The following is a 21,299-nucleotide window of genomic DNA, read 5'->3' on the forward strand; positions in this document are numbered from 1 at the left end:
AAAGATAGAAAGATTATAACATAAATAAGGCTATAAGCCAACTGAATGAACCAAAGAAATAAATAAGATAACTAAGCTACGAAACAAAAAAAAATATAGAACAATGGAGGGGTTACAAATAACCCATTTACCAAAAAAAAAATAATTAAAAAAACCCATATGCAACCATATCAACCAACTGAACCAAAAACAGTTAAAAAAAACTTAGTGAAAACAACCGTATAAAGCCAATCTTCTCAACAAAAAATAACAAACATATGAACCTTATAAATGTACGGTCGGAACATAGATAAAGTCCAAAATATATCGTAGATGTAAGTAATGAACAATCATATCAGCCACAAATTTAAAAGAATGGCGGTGGTCTTGGAAAATTAAAACAATGGTGCGACGGTAGCGGACAGGCGGTGGTGCGGCAGTGGGGGAAAGGCAGAGGAAGACGATTGGTGAGAAAGAGGTTTGGCTTGAAAATGAAGGCAAACAAAACAAAACCCAAAGTTAATATTCAAAACAAATACTACAAATTAAGCACATGACACAACTCAATACCACATAAACAAACTAATAAACATATTCAAAACAAATACTACAAATTAAGCACATGACACAACTCAATACAACATAAACAAACTAATAAACATATGGTATAAACCACATATGCACTAACATGTTTCAAATTGATAGTTTTGAAGCCAAACAAAACAAAACCCAAACTTAATACCTAAAATAGATACTACAAATTAAGCACATGGTACAAACCACATATACACGAACATGATAGTATATAATATGTAAATGTAATATATAGGTAAATAGGTAAAAATATATAGGTAATGATGTTTGAATTTTAATATATAGGTAATTTAATATACATGCAACTAAAACCATTCAAAAAAATATAGGTAATTAGAGATTCTCTGCCCAATTAGAAAGTTTTTCATCCAATGAAATTATAAAAGATTCCTCACCCAATCCTTATGCGCATTAATTCCTTGTCATTTTTTATCATTTTTTCTTCCACTTCAATTACCAATTTGTGTTTTTTTATACCGCTTATTTTTCTTTTTGTTAAACTTGAAGTGTTTTTTTTTAACGGCAAATGAATTCTTTAAATGGATTACTGGCGAAATTTACCCATCGGGATACCATCGTCTCTGAATCGGGAAAACCCTCACCTAAGGCTGAAGCCCGTAAACACTCGCCCGAAGGCACGATAGTGCAGTGAGGTAAAACCCGCTCAGTTCAAGAATCAAACTAGCGATCTCCACCTATTCGCCTAGTCTCCCATCATCACCAGGTGCCATAAAAAATAATAGAGAAGACATGAATCGAACTTAGGTCCTTTAAACACCAAGTCTCTTCCTTACTATTTCACCACCACCTCATTGACAAACACTTAAAGTGTATTAAAAGCCTTTTTCATACCACGAGACTACTAACCCAAGTGGTTACCAATTTGTTATAAACAAATACAATCAATAAATAATCACTTACAATAATGGATATTTTCCACACACAAAAACCAAAAGTCTACCCATCAAGTCTCAAGTCTCCCTTAAAAAGTCAGAATTCCCACCAAGATAAGCATCCAACTTCCAAACATTAGACGTTGACTTCAGATTTTATAATTCCATACAGATGGATTTTGACTTAGTCAAGTTCCTCCTAATCTATTTAGGCTTAATCCAACACATTCATTCATCGGTGATACTTTGTCCTAAAACATGGAATACAAACACTTCAGCCACCCCCACAACTTAATCATCCACCGCGCCTACGAGCTAGGCAAACAAGTCAACTGCTCAGGCTGCGACTTCCCGTGTGACAACACCACCACCGCAGTCCACGCCTGCCACCAATGCAACTTTTTCCTCCATGACCACTGCGCTAACGCGGCCCGTTATGTCAAACACCCATGTCACAAACCCCACCCTCTCATCCTCCTCCCTTACCCGACCTACGCGGGAAGCACCTTCATTTGTAACGCGTGTAACCGTCCCGGAAGATCCTTCTCCTACTGCTGCGCCCTATGCGAGTTTGACCTTCATGTGGGCTGCGCTTTCTTGCCAGTCTCGGTCACTCACCGAGACCATGAACATGAACTTGGTCTTTACTACGGCGTCCCCGTGGTACCTAGGAGGGGGAGTAACATTGATCAAGAATATTGTAACATATGTAAGAATGTTTTGGAGACAAGGAATTGGGCTTATTGTTGTAGAAGTTGTGATTTTAATGTGCACACTGCTTGTGCCACCAATGAGGTGGTGCCCGGGTTGTACCAGGATAATTCGCCTGAGTCTGGAGCGGTGGAGGGGCCGGGGCCGGCGGCACAGGCAGGTGGAAGTGGTGGGAATGGGGTGGAGTTGGAGTTGACGGAAGATGAGCTTGCTGCTATGTTGTTTGAGTTGAAGCTTCAGATGATGGCTCAAAGCATTGCTACAATGGGCAATATTAAATAAGGTTTTGTTCATTGTAGGTTTGTTGAGGTTTTATTGTTTACTTTGTTGGTTTTTCTATGTTTATTTCCGAATCTCTATGTCGCCTGTCGGCTGAATGAAAAAAGCTTATAGATGAACCTTTTATTTATAAAAATATATGTGGTTCGATGCTCTTAATTTTGTAGTTTTGTAGCTAGCCAGATATTTAAAAGAGAAAAATGCCCGGAAAGTTCCCGTGGTTTCGCATTTTTTCACCTATAGTCCCCAACTTTCTAAAACTGCCTAAATAGTTCCTAACTTTTCATTTTTTGTTCCCGGATAGTCTATGGGTCTAACTTCAGTGTGTTTTCTCTGTTAAGTGGGTGTGAAATGACCAATTTACCCTTTTCTTTAAAAGGCCAAACCACAGGGACTATCCGGGCATCTTCTTCATTTTTAGAGAAAAACCCCATCACAACCACACTTCATCTTCCACCTCCACCCACCATCACCCTCCTCCACCCTCCACCGTCACCGCCACAGTCACTCTCCACCAAATGATATGTTTCTCGCCGTATCACGCGGGTAAAGGACTGGTTATACATAATATAGATATAGATTAAATTTAAAATTTATCCAACTCATAGTATGATAATAATTACAAATCTCAGATTTGATGAGGCGTGAATCATGATCTAGTCACACCTACCTACTCCATCTCTTTGACATGTTTCGTCCACGTCAGATGCCATTATTTTGATCTCTGTACATAAATAGTTAACATCTCCAAAGCACTGCAAGTATATAACCTACATGTAGAACTTAGAGCGTTATTATATCAAGCACCTTACATGGTTTCCATATATTATTGTTGGAAGAACAATTTAGGTATGCTCCAACATATATAAAAGTGATAACAGATTTGGAAAAAATCATATATAAAACAGAGACGCCAAAGAAACCACGAAAATGCACAAGGAACCTACTTTTCTCAAGTGAGCAGTAACAACATAAACAGAGGTGCGATCAAGACCTGCAGGAGAGACAACCAGTTTGGCTACAGAAGCGACTCCGTAGATGAGGAGACTGGTGACAGAGACCATAATGGATTGTGGGTGAGTCTTGAAAGGGAAACACTACTAGAAAAAACATCTTTCTTGACATGCATTGCGTGTCATAAAAGGGTCTTTATGACACGCAAATGCGAGTCGTTGATTGAGGAGTCATAAAATTAACATGACATGCATTTGTGTGTTATGTTTTCATGACACACATTTAATGACACGCATTCATGACACACATTCATGACACTCATTTTATGACACTTTTTAATGACACACATTCATGACACTCATTTTATGACACTTTTTAATGACACACGTTCATGACAAGCATTTATGACACATACGTATGACATTCATTTACGCGTGTCATGCTTTTAATTGTATAAATTATTTTTTATAAAATTACTAATTTGCCCTGGATACATGTATAATAACAAAAACAATAAATCTTTTTCATAAAACAAATACACATATATATATACTAAAACAATCCATTACATAATCATTTGTCAAGTATACTACAAATATTTTAACGTTAACAAAAAAAAAGAATTGTTTGTCAATACATTATCAACACCTAAAATACAATTTGTCACTTAAAAATAGAGGTAACCGCATAAGTCAACCAATCTTCGCGAATGCCACCCATATCCGCAGCTGAGTATTCCTCTACTCCTTTCCCAACTTGAGACAACAATTAAATAAAATAAATCTTAAAAATCAGAATTTAATCCTAATATATGAATTTAAGAATTTGTTTGGATATATAAGTACATATTTCTCTTAATATACAGACTAAAATATGCCTAAACTTACATTATCATTGTCAAGTATTTCAACTCCATCATAAGCTATCTCCTTCATAAACTTCATCAATGTGGTTCTTTTACGCATCCTCTTAAGAAGACCAGAAACAGAAAAGCTTTAAAAAGTGAAACTACTATAATACCATCTGTTCCATTAGGATAGCTTACCACTGGTGGAAGATCACATTGATTGCATGTAACAAATATTAATGCAATTCATACATACACAATATAAGTTACCTTTTTGGACACCAAGTTGATCTGAGAATGACCCAGACTGCATAAACCGGACATGCCAGAAGTTCTTGAAAATCAAAGGTGGAACTTCCTACGAGATTGAAGCAAAATAAAAAAGAAGTTTAGCATAAAAAAATCTACTCCAAAACAATTTTCGACAATTTATAAGAGAAGGGCAATAGGGTGATGTCATTGCCCTTTCTTTTATACAATCGATCTGTAACCGCTCTACTTGCATCCTCGATGTGTTTGGGTTTGGGTTTGGGTTTGTGTTGATCAGCCCATAAATATTTAGTCTTGAACTATACAAACACACCATAATAATCCTCAAAAGCTAAAGTATATTGTACTAACGCATCCAAGATTCAACTACTGAATAAGTTTACCTTTTCTTTTAAGACCATTCAGAACTATCCGTGTAGACTTTGCGATCATCGAAGTCGTAATCCCGAACTCCTTCAAGCTAAACTTCTTCCATTCCGATGCCAATTTTCTGCATTCAGAAAATCAAAATATCAAATTCATCAGTACATGAATTAAATATTCAAAACAACACAATTAGCAAAACTAGTAAATTTAATATCAACACAAATAGAGACTAAAAATTCAATTATATAGAAAACAGAAACTTGACCATTTGCATGCCCACACTCACCAGTTTCATCACCTGATAATTAATCTTTTTACATCCAAACAACATAAACCATTTTCACGCCCAAGGAGTGAGCATTAATTTGTAAAGCTTCTCGGGATGCATGGACTCTACTTCTCACGATCCTATGGATTCACCATGATCCTATAGAAGGATGTTTAATATTGATGTACAGTTAAAACAAGTATTCCAAGGGCAAGATGCAAAAAAATAATATTTACAATACATGATAAAAAAACACAAACATATTTCTATTAATAACTCAACTAGCTTACATTGTATTCATTGGAATTACTAAATTGACTAAACTGTTGAAGAGGATTATTAAACTATAAAATACACAAACAAGTAGCAACTAACTATATATTCAGCTATGAAATACCACTGCACTCTAAAATAATTTTCATCACCCAATGTTTTGAAAAATTCAACAATCCTACCAACATGCGGTTCTTTTCCCTCACCCTGAAAAACATTGCTCAAAAGAACTATGACATAAGCATATAGAAACTTGTTCATAAATAATTACCTATGTGACACCAAATACATTCTCTAACACTGTGGGGCCTTGGTTTGGGGGCATTGCTCGACACGTGACAGGTGTGGAATCCACAAATCCACAAGTTGTGGTGCAGTGTGGCGTGGCTTCGGCTGGCGTGGCCAGCCATATGCATTTTGTTAGTTTTTTTAAACTATTTAAATTTTTTAAATAAAGTAGCCGTTTGGCAACGACTAGCCCTAACGGCTACATCAAACCAACCAATCATAGCCAGCCAAGTCACAACCCCCCCCCCCCCGCGCCCCACGCCAGGCTCAATCCCCACGCCAGCGAGGCAACGCCATGGCCAACGCTAGCCTGGTGTGGTCTAGCCAGCGTTTTGTGCAATCCACCACCCAACCCACGCACCACACCCCGCAGCCTAACACAACACAATGTTAGGAGTGTGTATTAATAACAGCTAGCAAACAGTACATTTCAAGAAAATCAATGATAACATTATCCATGAATCCATTGTTTTGAGTGTAGATCTATGCACGTTCGCTACATAATCATTTAACATTTAATCATTATAAAAATCATTTAACAGAATCATTAAAAAAGAAATCAGTCACTAAAAAACATTTTGAAGAATGTAAACAATAACTCACCATCATGTGAAATAGATGTCATTTTGGTAAAAGCATTTCATCGAGCAGTTGGTGTGCATCTTCAAAGCTAATATATTCGCATATGTGAACATATTACAACAGACTAAAGCATGTACATATTGCATATATGTATGTACATATGCATACAACAAACTATAACATACACACACAACATCAAATATATACATATAACTGACCCTAATACATATAAATATACTTAAAAAAACAAATATAATAAAAACAACAAAAAATTAAATCAAAAGCAAAACCTAATACGATATGTGAGAGACGGTTTGATTCTACCATAATCATATTCTCGCCATAATATTGGCTAAAGTAGCGCCAGACGAATCGAGCAACGAAACTGGAACGTATGGTGGTGCGGTAGGTGTTCTTCTGCGGTAGTGGTTAGCGGCAACAGATGGAACGAGAGAGTTAGAGAAAGATGGGTGTTGAGAGCTTCAAGATGTATCCTTTAAGTTTTGGGTGAAAATAAGAGGGGAATGGTAATTGGGGGGCGGGAAACACTAGAGGGTTCCATTTTGATGAAATTTTCAATTTTTTTTAAAATTAAACTTCATTAAACAACCTCCGACTTAAGCGGGCAAAATACCAAACAAACAGCAGCACCCCTGACCCAAACGGGCAAAAGGCAAGAAAATCACAACATATACAACGGGTATTTACACCATTCTGTTCAACTAATATAATTACATGAAAATCTATTTTTTAACCAAGCGAAACCTCTAGACTTTAACTCCCCTATTATCTCTTGTGGGCTACCTCTTTTCTATTTAAAAACCACCTTGTTCCTTTCTTTCCATATGCACCAACACGTAATCAAAGCCAACCCGTAAATGATCTTCTCTTCCTTCTTACTCCGCTTACAGAACTTGTGGATTTTCTCATCTTGACTTCGAGGGACTTTAAAACCCCCGCGGGGACCTTATATAAAGTAAAATAATAAATAGGCAGGCTTTCCAACACAGAGTTAATTAACGTAAGCCCCCCCCCCCCCGTATCGATAAAGTTTTAGCTTTCCACATAGGCAATCTTTTATCAAAAATCTCGATAATAGGATTCCAATTGTTAATTCTATACATATCCGACCCCACTGTAATACTCAAGTATTTAAGCAGAATAGAATCTGATTTACACTCAATCACTTTAGTCATATCAGACACAACCTCATTATTAACACCCAACCCGTATATGTTTGATTTATTAAAATTAATTTTTAAGCCCGAACATAAGTAGAAAATTCTCAAACATCTCGCCACATTCTTAACGGCATCCCTATCCCATCCCCCCATCACAAGAGCATCATCAACATAAAAGAAGTGAGAAATTACCGGACCATTACTGGGAGTTTGAATACCTTTGAAAAGTCCTTCTACCCTAGCTTTGCCCAGAATGCTAGACAGAGCTTCCATCACCAAAAGGAACAGAAACGAGGACAAAGGGTCGCCCTGTCTAACTCCTTTGTAACAGTTGAATTCAAAAGTGGGGGACCCATTAACCAGAACCGCGGATCTGGCCGAAACTAGGATCCCTTTGATCCATTTACACCATAAATCTGGATAACCCATTTGTCCCATGATGTCCAGAAGAAAACACCAACTGATGTTATCATAAGCCTTTTCGAAATCGATTTTTAATTAAAAAAAGCCTTTTTGTTATATTTTTTAATCCAAGCTATGAGCTCATTAAAAATTAACGGACTATCCAAAATGTACCTCCTCTTAAGAAAAGTTGTTTAATTTTCTGAAATGATAGTCCCAATCACCAATTTGAGGCGGTTAGCCAAAATTTTAGAAATCGTTTTGCTTATCACCACAATCAAATTTATAGGGCTGTACTCTTTCAAACCCACCGAGTCTTTGTTTTTCGAAATGAGAGTTATGAATGAAGAGCTGCATCCCGCCGGTATAGTACCTTTGCTGAAAAAAGAAGCTAACAAGTTATAGAAATCGAATTCAAATACATTCCAATACCTTTCGATGAATTTAAAGTTAAAACCATCCGGCCCAGTGGCTTTGTCCGATCCACACTCAAACACCGCGCGTTTAATCTCCTCTTTGCTAATGGCCCGTTAAGGCCTTTATAACATTCGATGTTGAAGGGTTATATCATGTCATATTGAGTAATCTTGTATCATAATGAACACTAACAGGTCATACAAGCCCAAATAGACCATGTGGGTCTTGAAATATCTTAATGGCCCAATTAAGGCCTTTATTATGTAACATTCGAAATAGAGCGTGTTGGGCCTTGATATATCTTAATGGCCCGTTAAGGTCTTTATTATGTAACATTCGATGTTGGAGGGTTATATCATGTCATGTTGAGTGATCTTGTATCGTAACGGACACAAATAGACTGTATTAAGGCATGTATGGATTCCTACGATGTTTCTACGGAACTATTACATTCATTATTTTCCTACGGATTTATGACAATTTGTTAAAAGGAAACGTATTTCGTAGGAATTGCGTCAGTATTTTCCTACACATTTCCTACAGATATATATATATATATATATATATATATATATATATATATATATATATATATATATATATATATATATATATATATATATATATATATATATATATATATATGTTTGTTTTAAAAATAACATGTATGTGTATTACAAAAAAAAAATTATCCATTTCGTGAGTAATCTGTCAGAATTTTCAATACACTTCCTACGGAATTAATTTAGAAATAACATATATTTTTATTAAATAATAAAACTTTATATTTTAATATCGTTAATTTTATTTATTATAAATATTTTTTACGATAAATTGGATTCCTATGCATTTCCTACTAATGATTAAAATGAAAACGAATTTCGTAGGAATTGCGTCAGTATTTTCCTACACATTTCCTACGGATATATATAAATGTATTTTAAAAATAACATATATGTGTATTACAAAAAATATAATCCATTCCGTGAGTAATCTGTCGGAATTTCCAACACACATCCTACAGAATCAATTTAGAAATAACATATATTTTTATTAAATAATAAAATTTGTATTTTAATATCATTAATTTTGTCTATTATGAATATTTTTTTACGATAAATTGGATTCCTACGCATGTCCTACCAATCGTTAAAATAAAAACGAATTCCGTCGGAATTCCGTCGAAAATTTCCGACACATTTCTTACGCATACCGATTTCTATGAATTTCCGACTAATAGTTAAAATGAAAACGAATTCCGTCGGAAATCCGTGGGAAATTTCTGACACGGACCCTTTCTTGTTCGTAAGAATTTCGTGGGAAAAGTGTCGGCATTTTCGTTCGAAGGAAATGTGTAGGAATAGTAGCTGTTTTCTAGTAGTGATATATTTAGACACATGTATTTTATGTTATATATAGGATTAGGTTTAAGGGTGAACACTAGTGTATTTGCGAACTGAGAGAACTTCATACACGTGTATTTTATGATTTGATTATGAAATCGTAGTCATACACGTGTGTAAATCAATGGCCAAGATTTGTTCACTCAGTTCGCAAATACACTAGTGTTCACTCTTGAACCCCCACCCTATCTATCTATACCAATAAATAAAAATCTTTTTTTTTTTGACACGTATGAATATCTGGTGCTTCCTTAGCTTATTTTTCAATTTCTTTTTCCTATTAAATAATAATTTAACTAAATATAATTTAGATGAGGATAATAATTTTTTTAACTTTTGAATTAATAATCTCCTTATCTTATTTTTTCAATTTTTCCTATTAAACAATAGTTTAACTAAATATAATTTAGATAATGATAATAACCTTTTAGCAAGTTTTCCCTTTAACAGTTTTCAAGTTTTCCCATGATTTACTATTGGAAATTAACCATGATGTCCATAACAATAACTGCTATAAGAAATTAACTCTTATGTTTATATAATATTTTTTATGACGCTAAAAATATGACACACAAAAACAGTTTCACAAATTTATTAAATTTTGTACAACAATGACATTTTTTTCTTAAAATAAGTGTGTGTCATTAATCGCGTGTCAAGATAGATCTTGTTTTTATGACGCTGAAAGGATGACACACAAAAAGTGTGTCATAAATGTACTGAATTTTGTAAAACCATGACATTTTTTTCTTGACATGCACTTTCGAATGTCATAAAATGAGTGTGTGTCATTATTTGCATGTCAAGATAAATCTGGTTTTATTTATGACGCTTAAAACATGACACACAAAAAAGAATGTCATAGATTTATTAAATTTTGTAAACCATGACATTTTTTTCTTGACATACGCCTTTGAATGTCATAAAATATGTGTGTGTCATTGTTCGCGTGTCAAGAGAAGTGTATTTTCTAGTAGTGAAACCAGGTACGCCCTGAGACTTGATTGCTGCAAAAGCAAGGAGAGCGTTGATTACAAAGCTTAAGGCAGAGTGAGGCATGAAGACACCTGCTTCCCCAAATGCTACTCCCCGGTAATACTGATCCCAGACTTGGTGGAGAGGAGCAAGTAAACGACCACGTATTATCGTTGATGCTACGGTAAAGATGTGGTGCACGCATTCAAACAGAATCATATAGGCGGCTGTGAAGAACGTACAGAGTTTTATTTTCATGGGTTGTGGGTCTGTCACCGGAATAACAATTTCTGTGGTGGACTAAATCATCCTTTTTCCTTTTTAACATATATGGAGGGGTATGGAATTTATATGGAGGCAGACAGACTGACAAATACTAAGAAATAGTTTAGTTGACATAAGGATCCATCTGTATATGGCAAAGAAAGTGTCTTGTTTTTGAATATATTAATAAACAGCAGTAACAATTACAGCAGCTCTAGCAAAAGGCTCACACAGGACAAACAAAAGTAACAAAAGCCAACATCAAAATTGCACCACCTATCCCAATCTAACATATGCATCTTCTTCCTACTTTTCACTCAAAAAATGTGTTCGCCTTTATGTCTTTCGAAACTTGTTCCACTGTATCTTTGGAAATTCTTGAGAATCCTATCATATCTCTCCTTCCAAAAGATAGTCAAAACTATGCCATGAATCGTTTACACATTTTTTAAATATAGTATTTCCATGCTTTTAAAAAAACATAATACTTTCAAGTCTAACTATAGACAATGGCCAAAGTTCAAAAAGAAAACAAATATGACATTTACTGACACTCTGACAGTCCTAAGATGCCATTATTTTGACATTATTTTGATGTATCTCATCAATGTAACTAAGGCGTGAATTAGGTGATAACTAGGGTTACACAGATCTATCTCATCAATGTTGATGTACTTGTTGTTTTCAGAAAAACTAAGATGGTGATGCGTGTGAGTGTATATATGTTTTTAGATATATATTTAAGCCCCTTTTTACACTTTTAGCCAAGTTTTAAATTTATAAAACACGATATTTACTAACACTAAACACACATATGGGCAAGTGCACCCATCGTGGACGTAGTATAGTGTTGGTAAGATACCGAGGTCGTCCAAGGACACAAGAGCTTTTAATACCGGTTTATCCTCAACGTCTAATCAAATCAAAAAGGTTAGAAAAAAGTTTTAAACTAAGAAAAATAAAAACTAACTAAAATGCTGAAAATAAAAATAAAATAAAAACAGATAGACAAGATGAATCACTTGGATCCGACACGTGTATTAGTATAACCTTTGATTATTTTCGCACTTTTGCACTTGTTTAAGAGATTATCTTAGTTATTGTAGTAGGCCCCTCTTTTGAAGGCGACGTTACCCTCAACCCAGTAGTTTGAGTCAACAAGGATACAATCCTAAAGGGTCGGATTATTGAAAGATAATGAATTAAGTTATTAATGCAAATTATGGTAGGCCCCGCTTTTGGCGGCGACGTTACCCTCGGCTAAGTAGTCTGAGTCAGCAGGGATACAGTCCTAAATAGCCGGGTTATAGTATTAATAGTAGTTAACTTATGAGGGGGTCAAAGAGTTTGGATCCCCGCCATCCAATACCTATGGGCATTGAAGGAGATCCTACTAAATTTGGCCCAGGTCCCAAGCAGGACCTCTAAACGCTGAACAAGGGCAAGACCCTTACCAAATCGTTCCCTTAACCCCCGACCAGGTAGCCAACATACCTCCATATAGACCGTGGAGATATGAATGGTGAAAATCTTTTATTTTATATAGACAGTAAAATAACGCCAAGACACCACGGACAAACGATAAGGAAAGATCACCTTCAACATAAGTAACTAGTTATTAAAGTCATTAATACAAAACCAAATAAAAAGTGCAAAAGATTAAAAATAAAAAGTATTATACTAAACACTTGTCTTCACCAAGTGATGTAAGAGACTTAGGCAAACATGGCCTTGATTGTCAAGAACTCTTACGATCAATCTTGGATCCCGAGACGACTCACACACTCTACGATGGACAATGGATGATGGTGGTGGATGATGGTGTTATGGTGGTGGTGGGTGGTGGATGAGGTGTGAGAGAGGTGGTGTGCCAAGGGATGAGAGAGAATGAAGCCAAGCTCCTCTATTTATAGGCTGAACAGAAGGCTGGACACGGCCCCGTGTCCGCTGGACACGGCCCCGTGCCCGCCTGACACTCTCTCTCCTCATTAATTGTAATTGCGAATTACAATTAATGCGCCTGCTGTACTTTCACCACGCCCCCGTGCTCGCTGGACACGGCCCCGTGGTGGGCAATGGAAGCTTCTACTGGTTTGTCTTTTCTGCTGCTTCCTGGGCACGCCCCCGTGTTCGCTGGACACGGGGCGTGTTCAGACTCTGTTTCTTCCTTTTTGCTTTGGGAGGTGCCGTTGAGGGTCCGGGCAATCTACTTTTGTTCCTTTTCTTGTATTTATGGTAGAATTAGTGGTCTTTTTGCCTCTTTTGTGATTTTGAGCTCATTTTATCCTGAAAATACAAAAGGAAGACAAAAACACTCTTTTTCCAACATTAGTACTTAAAAAGGGTTAGTTTTATGCCTTAATTGATGTGTTTTATATGTTGCATTTTACACACATCAAATACCCCCACACTTGAACTTTTGCTTGTCCTCAAGCAAAACTCTTTAAATGTGGCTTACACTCCCAAATGGAATAGGTAGAAGAGAAGTTTTTTAGCTTGTCCTAGAGTGTCGGGAATCCAAGGTTTTTATAGGTTTTATTTTTAGTTATTTACAATCCTATTCGTTATGATTTATTTTGAACTTTTCACAAGATAAATTACTTATTCGGGCATAACATGTTTTATTAAAATTCCATTTATATACAAGTTCACATACCTCACGGGAGATCACTCAACACTCGGCCGAAGGTGTATATTTTAGTGAATCACTCGAGAGCGGCACGGAACTTACGTCTTTCCATAGGCTTGCCAAGCAATCAATCCTCCTCCTTTTTAACTTTTTACCTTTGTAAATATCAAGAGGACTTTTTGGGTGAAGGCTTGGGTTTAAAGGTGGGTGGTTGGTTAGTGGTTAGTAAAAAGGCGAAAATCGTAGCAAGCGTCGGTTTTCGTAAAATACCTTGTTTTTAGTGACTTATTATTTTTGAAGTATTTCTCCAAACAAGCTTTTTTTAGCTTTTGTTTGTTTTTTGACTTCATCATCATTATTATTATTTTTTTTTTTTTGATGTCACATGAAAGGGCAAGTTGACGAAAAACCGAGCTTGTTACTAAAATAAAGGGTGAAAAAAATGAAAAAGGTTTTTGGTGGGTAAAAATGGTTTTTTTTTTTTTTTGGGTAATGAAATGAAAGGTTTAGGCTCAAAGGGGCTATCTAGGGGGATTTTGGGTAGGTTAAAAAAAATGAAAAATAATGGTTTTGAAAGAAAAATAGTTAGTCCTAATGCCTCCATCATTTACTTACTTGGGTTTAAGTTGGTAAGGACCGGGAATGTATTGTCGTGGCAAGTTCTAGATTTCTAAGGACCGAGCGGCTATTCACACAAGAAACGAAAAATGAGCATTTAATCTAAATATGTGTATTTTTATGCTCAATAAAGGCTCAAAACTCACTTTTGTGGGAATGGGTTTTTAATGTGACCAAGCATATATAATCGAATTTTAAACTAGACTTGTTATGCCGTTTCATAATTTTCTTATGTTGGTTCCTTTTTTATCACGATGCTATCGGTTGTAAACTTGTAAAAATATAACCTTTTTAGACTTGTTCTTCCCAACTTAAACTAAGACAAGTAAATAAAAAAAATGAAAAAGTTTTTGAAAAAAATTTGGGGTGTTTAGCGGTTCCAATAGAGTTTTGTGTAAGGCTTGTGTTTAGGATTTTGCAAAATTTCAAGGTTTTAGCATCCCCCCCACACTTAAATTACACATTGTCCTCAATGTGTCCAAAAATAATATTTTTGGTTGATTAGAATGTATAAAAGTGTGTTTAAAAACAAAGATTTGTGTTACTGGCACTCTGGACACGGCCCCGTGTTGACCGGGCACGGCCCCGTGGTCAAGTGCCAGTAACAAAAATTATAGAATTGAAACAGAAGCCTGGACACGGGGGTGTGTCCGCTGAACACGGCCCGTGTCCAGTTACCTGAACTGGGTGATTTTTCTGCAGGGGCTCAGCACGGGACCGTGTTGGTTGGGCACGGCCCGTGTTGAGCCTTCTGTGATGGAGATTTTTGTCGGGTTGCTCTGTTCTTCATGCATGGTTCCATTTTTTCTCGTTCCCTTTTTCATCCATTACCACCATGAGTCCATAAACCATAAAAACCATCATAACATTGCTAATAGAGAGACATTACATAAAGATAAAAAGTACATAAATATTAAGCTTATGGAGTCCTAGCCCTATGTTTTATTTTAATTTAGCAAAATTTCCAAGAATTTACTGATCTTGGTTAGATAAGGCTTTGTAGAACTCCACCTTTCGGGTGCGGTTCTCCTCATATGTCGGCAAGCCACTCCTCTACCTCCCTTGGAAGGAGGAAAGAGGGTTCGTTTGCATTTGTTTGAGGAGTTTCAACTTCTGCCGGAACTTCTTGTGGGTTTTCCATAGGAGGTTCTGCGGGAAAGTCTCCCCACCCGGTAGGGTTGTTAACACCGAGTGCCAAGTTCCAGTCTTGTTGTGGAAGAACTGGTTCCATAGGGGGTGCTACCAAAATGTTTAACCTTTGGTGCAAAAGGTTAATTTCTTGGAAGCTGCTTTCAAGTCCCATTGTAAGATCGTTAATAATGTCAATAAGGACCTCCTCCACTGACGTCATTTCGTCGAGAGCTTCCCTTAGCGCTATTACGTAGTGCACAAGTGTAGCTTCAACGGAGGGCCTCCTTCCCCTTCGGCTGTTTGAGGAATGAACGGATGATGTTTCGCTGTTCTCACTCGCCATTCTTCGAAAAATAAACCAAAAATAGTTTATAGGACGAAACAGTTTCTGGGCACGGCCCCGTGCTCACTGAGCACGGCCCCGTGTTCATCTTTCTGCAGAATTTTGGAGCAAGGAATCTTGGGTTTTTAAGTTACTTTTTGAGTTCATGCAAGCTTTTTGACAGTAAATAACTTTAAACAATGTTAAATAACATGTTTTCACCAAGATTCTATGATCAAAACTCATTGTTCCCTACCACAAAGATTGAAAATTCAAACTTCTCATGGTAGTTCTTGAAGAAAGATGAAGAAGAAGGAAATGTCTAGAAGAGGAAAGGACAAGATGGGTTGTTGGAAACTTCTTTTAGACTTACCTAGGATTGTTTGAGAGAAGATTCCTTCAAATCTCTGTCCCCAAGTTGGTCCAAATGTGCAGGATTTTTGGCTGCATTTATAGAAAACGACAGCCTGCTGGACACGGCCCCGTGTCCGCTGGACACGGCCCCGTGTGCAGATAAAATTCTGACACAGTTTGTCCGTATTCTGACGTTCTGATCAGAAGGGAATCTTTTGGTGGACACGGGGGCGTGTTGGCCGGGCACGGCCCCGTGTCGGAAAGCTGTCTTATGAAGTTTTGTCTTTACTAAGGAGCTAATCTAAATCGGGTGGCTCTTGACTTGTTGGAACAACCCCATAGTGCCTAAGATACCGTAATTGTCCTATACTAAGGCGAGAACGCAAGAGGTTGTCGGTGAGGGTAATTCCTATTTTCATTCTAGGTGGACAAGTCCAACCCTTTCCCGGGCTCTCGTTAAAGAAGGTGTATGCCGAATCGCTCAGGTCTATGTATGCACCGAACGAAGTCGATGGGGAGTCCTTCACGGCACAATCGGCACAGGGACGACTATCGTCCGCGTCTTGTCTAGGTAAGAAGGTATTTTCGGGAGCAACGAGGTTGTCGGAATGCGGTTCCAACATTTCCTCATGGTCATCATCTTGGGATGGATCTAAAAAATCCTTCCTAAGTTCTTTTGACCAATTAAGAAGTAGTTCTTCTAGTTGAAATAGCTCGTCAAGGAGCATTTCTCCTAGAATATCTGGCTGGGCGCATTCGAGGGAGAAATAGTGCTTATTTTTACTTTCGCCCCTCTTAAGGTTACAAGGAATCGGTGGGTCTATATAGTGGGGCCTATAAGTGAGGAAGAAACATTTTAATTCCTCATGTTCGCCTCCACATATTCGACACCACAAACCATAAGAGTGCCGAAAGTAAAAAGAATTACTATCACTCATGTTTGTATCAGAAATTACCAACCGCCGGGATCTAACGGTTCTGTTTTCAGCAACTGAATCTTGGGCACGGGGGCGTGTTGAGTGGACACGGCCCCGTGTTCAGCCTACTGTCTGACTTAAAACAGGATTGCCAGTTCCAATGATTGAGCACGGGGCGTGTTCAGCAGGCACGGCCCCGTGTTGAGCTCTGCAGAAGCTAAAAATCTAAAAAAAATAAAAAAAATAGAAATATGATTAGGCCGTTGATTCCTAACTTTCTTAAAATCCTTGTGTCCCCGGCAGCGGCGCCAAAAACTTGATGCGTGTGAGTGTATATATGTTTTTAGATATATATTTAAGCCCCTTTTTACACTTTTAGCCAAGTTTTAAATTTATAAAACACGATATATACTAACACTAAACACACATATGGGCAAGTGCACCCATCGTGGACGTAGTAAAGTGTTGGTAAGATACCGAGGTCGTCCAAGGACACAAGAGCTTTTAATACCGGTTTATCCTCAACGTCTAATCAAATCAAAAAGGTTAGAAAAATGTTTTAAACTAAGAAAAATAAAAACTAACTAAAATGCTGAAAATAAAAATAAAATAAAAACAGATAGACAAGATGAATCACTTGGATCCGACACGTGTATTAGTATAACCTTTGATTATTTTCGCACTTTTGCACTTGTTTAAGAGATTATCTTAGTTATTGTAGTAGGCCCCTCTTTTGAAGGCGGCGTTACCCTCAACCCAGTAGTTTGAGTCAGCAAGGATACAATCCTAAAGGGTCGGATTATTGAAAGATAATGAATTAAGTTATTAATGCAAATTATGGTAGGCCCCGCTTTTGGCGGCGACGTTACCCTCGGCTAAGTAGTCTGAGTCAGCAGGGATACAGTCCTAAATAGCCGGGTTATAGTATTAATAGTAGTTAACTTATGAGGGGGTCAAAGAGTTTGGATCCCCGCCATCCAATACCTATGGGCATTGAAGGAGATCCTACTAAATTTGACCCGGGTCCCAAGCAGGACCTCTAAACGCTGAACAAGGGCAAGACCCTTACCAAACCGTTCCCTTAACCCCCGACCAGGTAGCCAACATACCTCCATATAGACCGTGGAGATATGAATGGTGAAAATCTTTTATTTTATATAGACAGTAAAATAACGCCAAGACACCACGGACAAACGATAAGGAAAGATCACCTTCAACATAAGTAACTAGTTATTAAAGTCATTAATACAAAACCAAATAAAAAGTGCAAAAGATTAAAAATAAAAAGTATTATACTAAACACTTGTCTTCACCAAGTGATGTAAGAGACTTAGGCAAACATGGCCTTGATTGTCAAGAACTCTTACGATCAATCTTGGATCCTGAGACGACTCACACACTCTACGATGGACAATGGATGATGGTGGTGGATGATGGTGTTATGGTGGTGGTGGGTGGTGGATGAGGTGTGAGAGAGGTGGTGTGCCAAGGGATGAGAGAGAATGAAGCCAAGCTCCTCTATTTATAGGCTGAACAGAAGGCTGGACACGGCCCCGTGTCCGCTGGACACGGCCCCGTGCCCGCCTGACACTCTCTCTCCTCATTAATTGTAATTGCGAATTACAATTAATGCGCCTGCTGTACTTTCACCACGCCCCCGTGCTCGCTGGACACGGCCCCGTGGTGGGCAATGGAAGCTTCTACTGGTTTGTCTTTTCTGCTGCTTCCTGGGCACGCCCCCGTGTTCGCTGGACACGGGGCGTGTTCAGACTCTGTTTCTTCCTTTTTGCTTTGGGAGGTGCCGTTGAGGGTCCGGGCAATCTACTTTTGTTCCTTTTCTTGTATTTATGGTAGAATTAGTGGTCTTTTTGCTTCTTTTGTGATTTTGAGCTCATTTCATCCTGAAAATACAAAAGGAAGACAAAAACACTCTTTTTCCAACATTAGTACTTAAAAAGGGTTAGTTTTATGCCTTAATTGATGTGTTTTATATGTTGCATTTTACACACATCAGATGGTAATAGAGTTGCTCAAGGGGATTCATTTTGTTCCTTCTGTGGAGGCCATTTCTCTTGGTGTTCAAGCTGGTATTCATTCTTGGGTGGTGGGGCCCACATAAATTGGTAGTCACAATTGGTGGAGAGTGACTGTGGTGATGACGGTGGAGGGTGGAGGAGGGTGATGGTGGGTGGAGGTTGAAGATGAAGTGTGGTGGTGGTGGGGTTTTTCTCTAAAAATGAAGAAGATGCCCGGATAGTCCCTGTGGTTTTGCCTTTTAAAGGAAAGGGTAAATTGGTCATTTTACACCCACTTAACAGAGAAAACAAACTGAAGTTAGACCCAGGGACTATCCGGGAACAAAAAATGAAAAGTTGGGGACTATTCAGGTAGTTTTAGAAAGTTGGAGACTATAGGTGAAAAAATGCGAAACCATAGGGACTATCCGAGCATTTTTCTCTATTTAAAACTTAAAAGTATGATAAATTAATACTCAATTTGAGGGTATTATTATAACTGACCTTCATCTATTGAACGCTTTAAAATACCATTAAAAAACTTGTTTGAAGTGTCCAAGGCCGTAAAATTAGTATACATCAAAGAGACTTGTATTACAAAAGCCATCATAAATATCATAAATGTAAGTTCTTTTTCTTTTTGTTTTACTCTTTTATTATTTAACTAGGGAGAAAGCCCGTGCGATGTACGACATGCATAATAGCTATTGTTTGTTCGTGATAAGACGTTTGACAATGCTTGACAAACTAACCTGCGAGATGACTACTAACCCGAGCAGCGCGTTATTTAATTATATTAGTAAACAGAGTATTCCATGCGTAAGTATAGTGATCCGACTTGAAACATCTATCGCCAGCTTGTCCTAAAAGTTTCTGTACAGGGGAAGAATATAATTTAACCTATGAACCGTTTACTCCGGGGGACCCGCTGGGTTCAGGTTGTTAAAAGTTTCTTTGTACCAGAGCATTACGTCGGAGTCGACAATTTACACCATTCTGCTCGTTCAATGTTAATGTTAGTTCATCAATCGTTTTATTCTACACTCTTCACTAACCTAAATTTGAAAAATAGTTACGACTTTTCGTGTCAAACTTCCCCTTTCAAATGTAGAAACTAATATAGTTGATGCTATAATTGTTCCATTTTCCAGTTCTTTTATATGGATAATCAAAGCTACTACAAAAGTTGTACTCTTTTCTATCCCAAAACACATGTGCATGTTATTCAGATGTCTGAATAGAGATCCACACATACAAAAAGAAGGCTCGAACAACAGCTTTCGTATATGTTTTAAGTTCTTGCAAGAACGGCTTGTCTTACATGTCCGGACATGTGAAGGCCATCTTCGTGCATTGGCCTTGATCCTAACATGTGTCTCTAAAACATCAAAGCCGTTGTAAACAAACCAAACATCCAACAAACCGTGAGTACATCTATAAACAATAATAGTGAGTATATCTATATACAAATCAAACATCCAACAAACCGTTGGTGAACCTTTTGATAGAAAGTTCCTTTATTTTTATTTGTAAATACATATATAAAATAACTAATAGAGTAGGAGAACTGTTTAACTCGCTCTATCATAACACCTTCTTTAAGCTCTCAAACTTCTAAATAATCACACATTTAGATCGCTCATATTGCATTACTAACGTAGAATGTTTGTTTTTTCCAATTGAAGAAGTTTGCTAGACAAACTATTAATCCCTTTAATAGTTAATCCACATCTCGCAAGATTTTAGATTTATACACAAATCGTGTACCTTTCACGACGCTGCTTACCAATACGACTGAGAAGAGACTGTGTTATGAGAGACCATTTTGTGGGCCCATCCATATGTTTTCACCAGCTCAAGGACTTTTTCATCCTCCTACAGCGAAAATAATAATAATAATAATAATAATAATAATAATAATAATAATAATAATAATAATAATAATAATAATAATAATAATAATAAAAAGAGACCATAAAAGCTGTTTTGATCAAACGTGTCAAAGAGTAGGAGGGGATGTGGTGAAAACCTCATGAGTCTATGGACCTTTAATAAGTTCTGAATTAAGAACCTTTTTCCAGCGATGCAGACATTGGACTTCAGATCTATCAGAAAAATACACAGCTGTAAACACCAACTTTTATAATTGAATTAAAAAAAAAACATTCATGTAAAGCCCATGAATTCCAATCCCATATAAAGCATAAGAAAACCAATAAGCTGGTGAGAGAAACAAAAAGAAATTACGTTGTATAAATATGTAGGGACCAAAGTCTCATATGGATCACTGAGAATAATCAGTCCATGAACATTAATTATTGGAAATTTCAATAGCAGTAACTATATGAAATTAAACCATTGAAATCA

At 37.1% G+C, this 21,299-nt stretch overlaps 1 protein-coding gene and 1 long non-coding RNA gene across 4 annotated transcripts; one reads left to right on the forward strand and one right to left on the reverse strand.

Moving 5' to 3' along the window:
* Window positions 1–1,659: 1,659 nt before the first annotated feature.
* On the forward strand, window positions 1,660–2,615 carry LOC110884671. The gene has a single exon (XM_022132395.2). The coding sequence runs from the start codon at window positions 1,725–1,727 to the stop codon at window positions 2,457–2,459; it is 735 nt and encodes a 244-aa protein (XP_021988087.1). The 5' UTR covers window positions 1,660–1,724; the 3' UTR covers window positions 2,460–2,615.
* Window positions 2,616–3,958: 1,343 nt separating this feature from the next.
* LOC110881421 lies at window positions 3,959–6,872 on the reverse strand. 3 transcript variants are annotated; one of them, XR_004870642.1, is made up of 7 exons: window positions 6,629–6,872; window positions 6,326–6,392; window positions 5,180–5,320; window positions 4,911–5,017; window positions 4,528–4,615; window positions 4,298–4,378; window positions 3,959–4,165 (listed from the first exon to the last, which is right to left on the reverse strand). It is a non-coding gene; the product is annotated as an uncharacterized LOC110881421 (long non-coding RNA). The 3 variants fall into 3 exon arrangements; XR_002559722.2 differs by lacking the exon at window positions 6,326–6,392 and having other exon boundaries at window positions 6,629–6,863; XR_002559724.2 differs by lacking the exons at window positions 5,180–5,320; window positions 6,326–6,392 and having other exon boundaries at window positions 6,629–6,863.
* Window positions 6,873–21,299: the final 14,427 nt, after the last annotated feature.

The sequence above is a fragment of the Helianthus annuus genome, chromosome 10 (assembly GCF_002127325.2).
Source record: "Helianthus annuus cultivar XRQ/B chromosome 10, HanXRQr2.0-SUNRISE, whole genome shotgun sequence".
Taxonomy (NCBI): domain Eukaryota; kingdom Viridiplantae; phylum Streptophyta; class Magnoliopsida; order Asterales; family Asteraceae; genus Helianthus; species Helianthus annuus.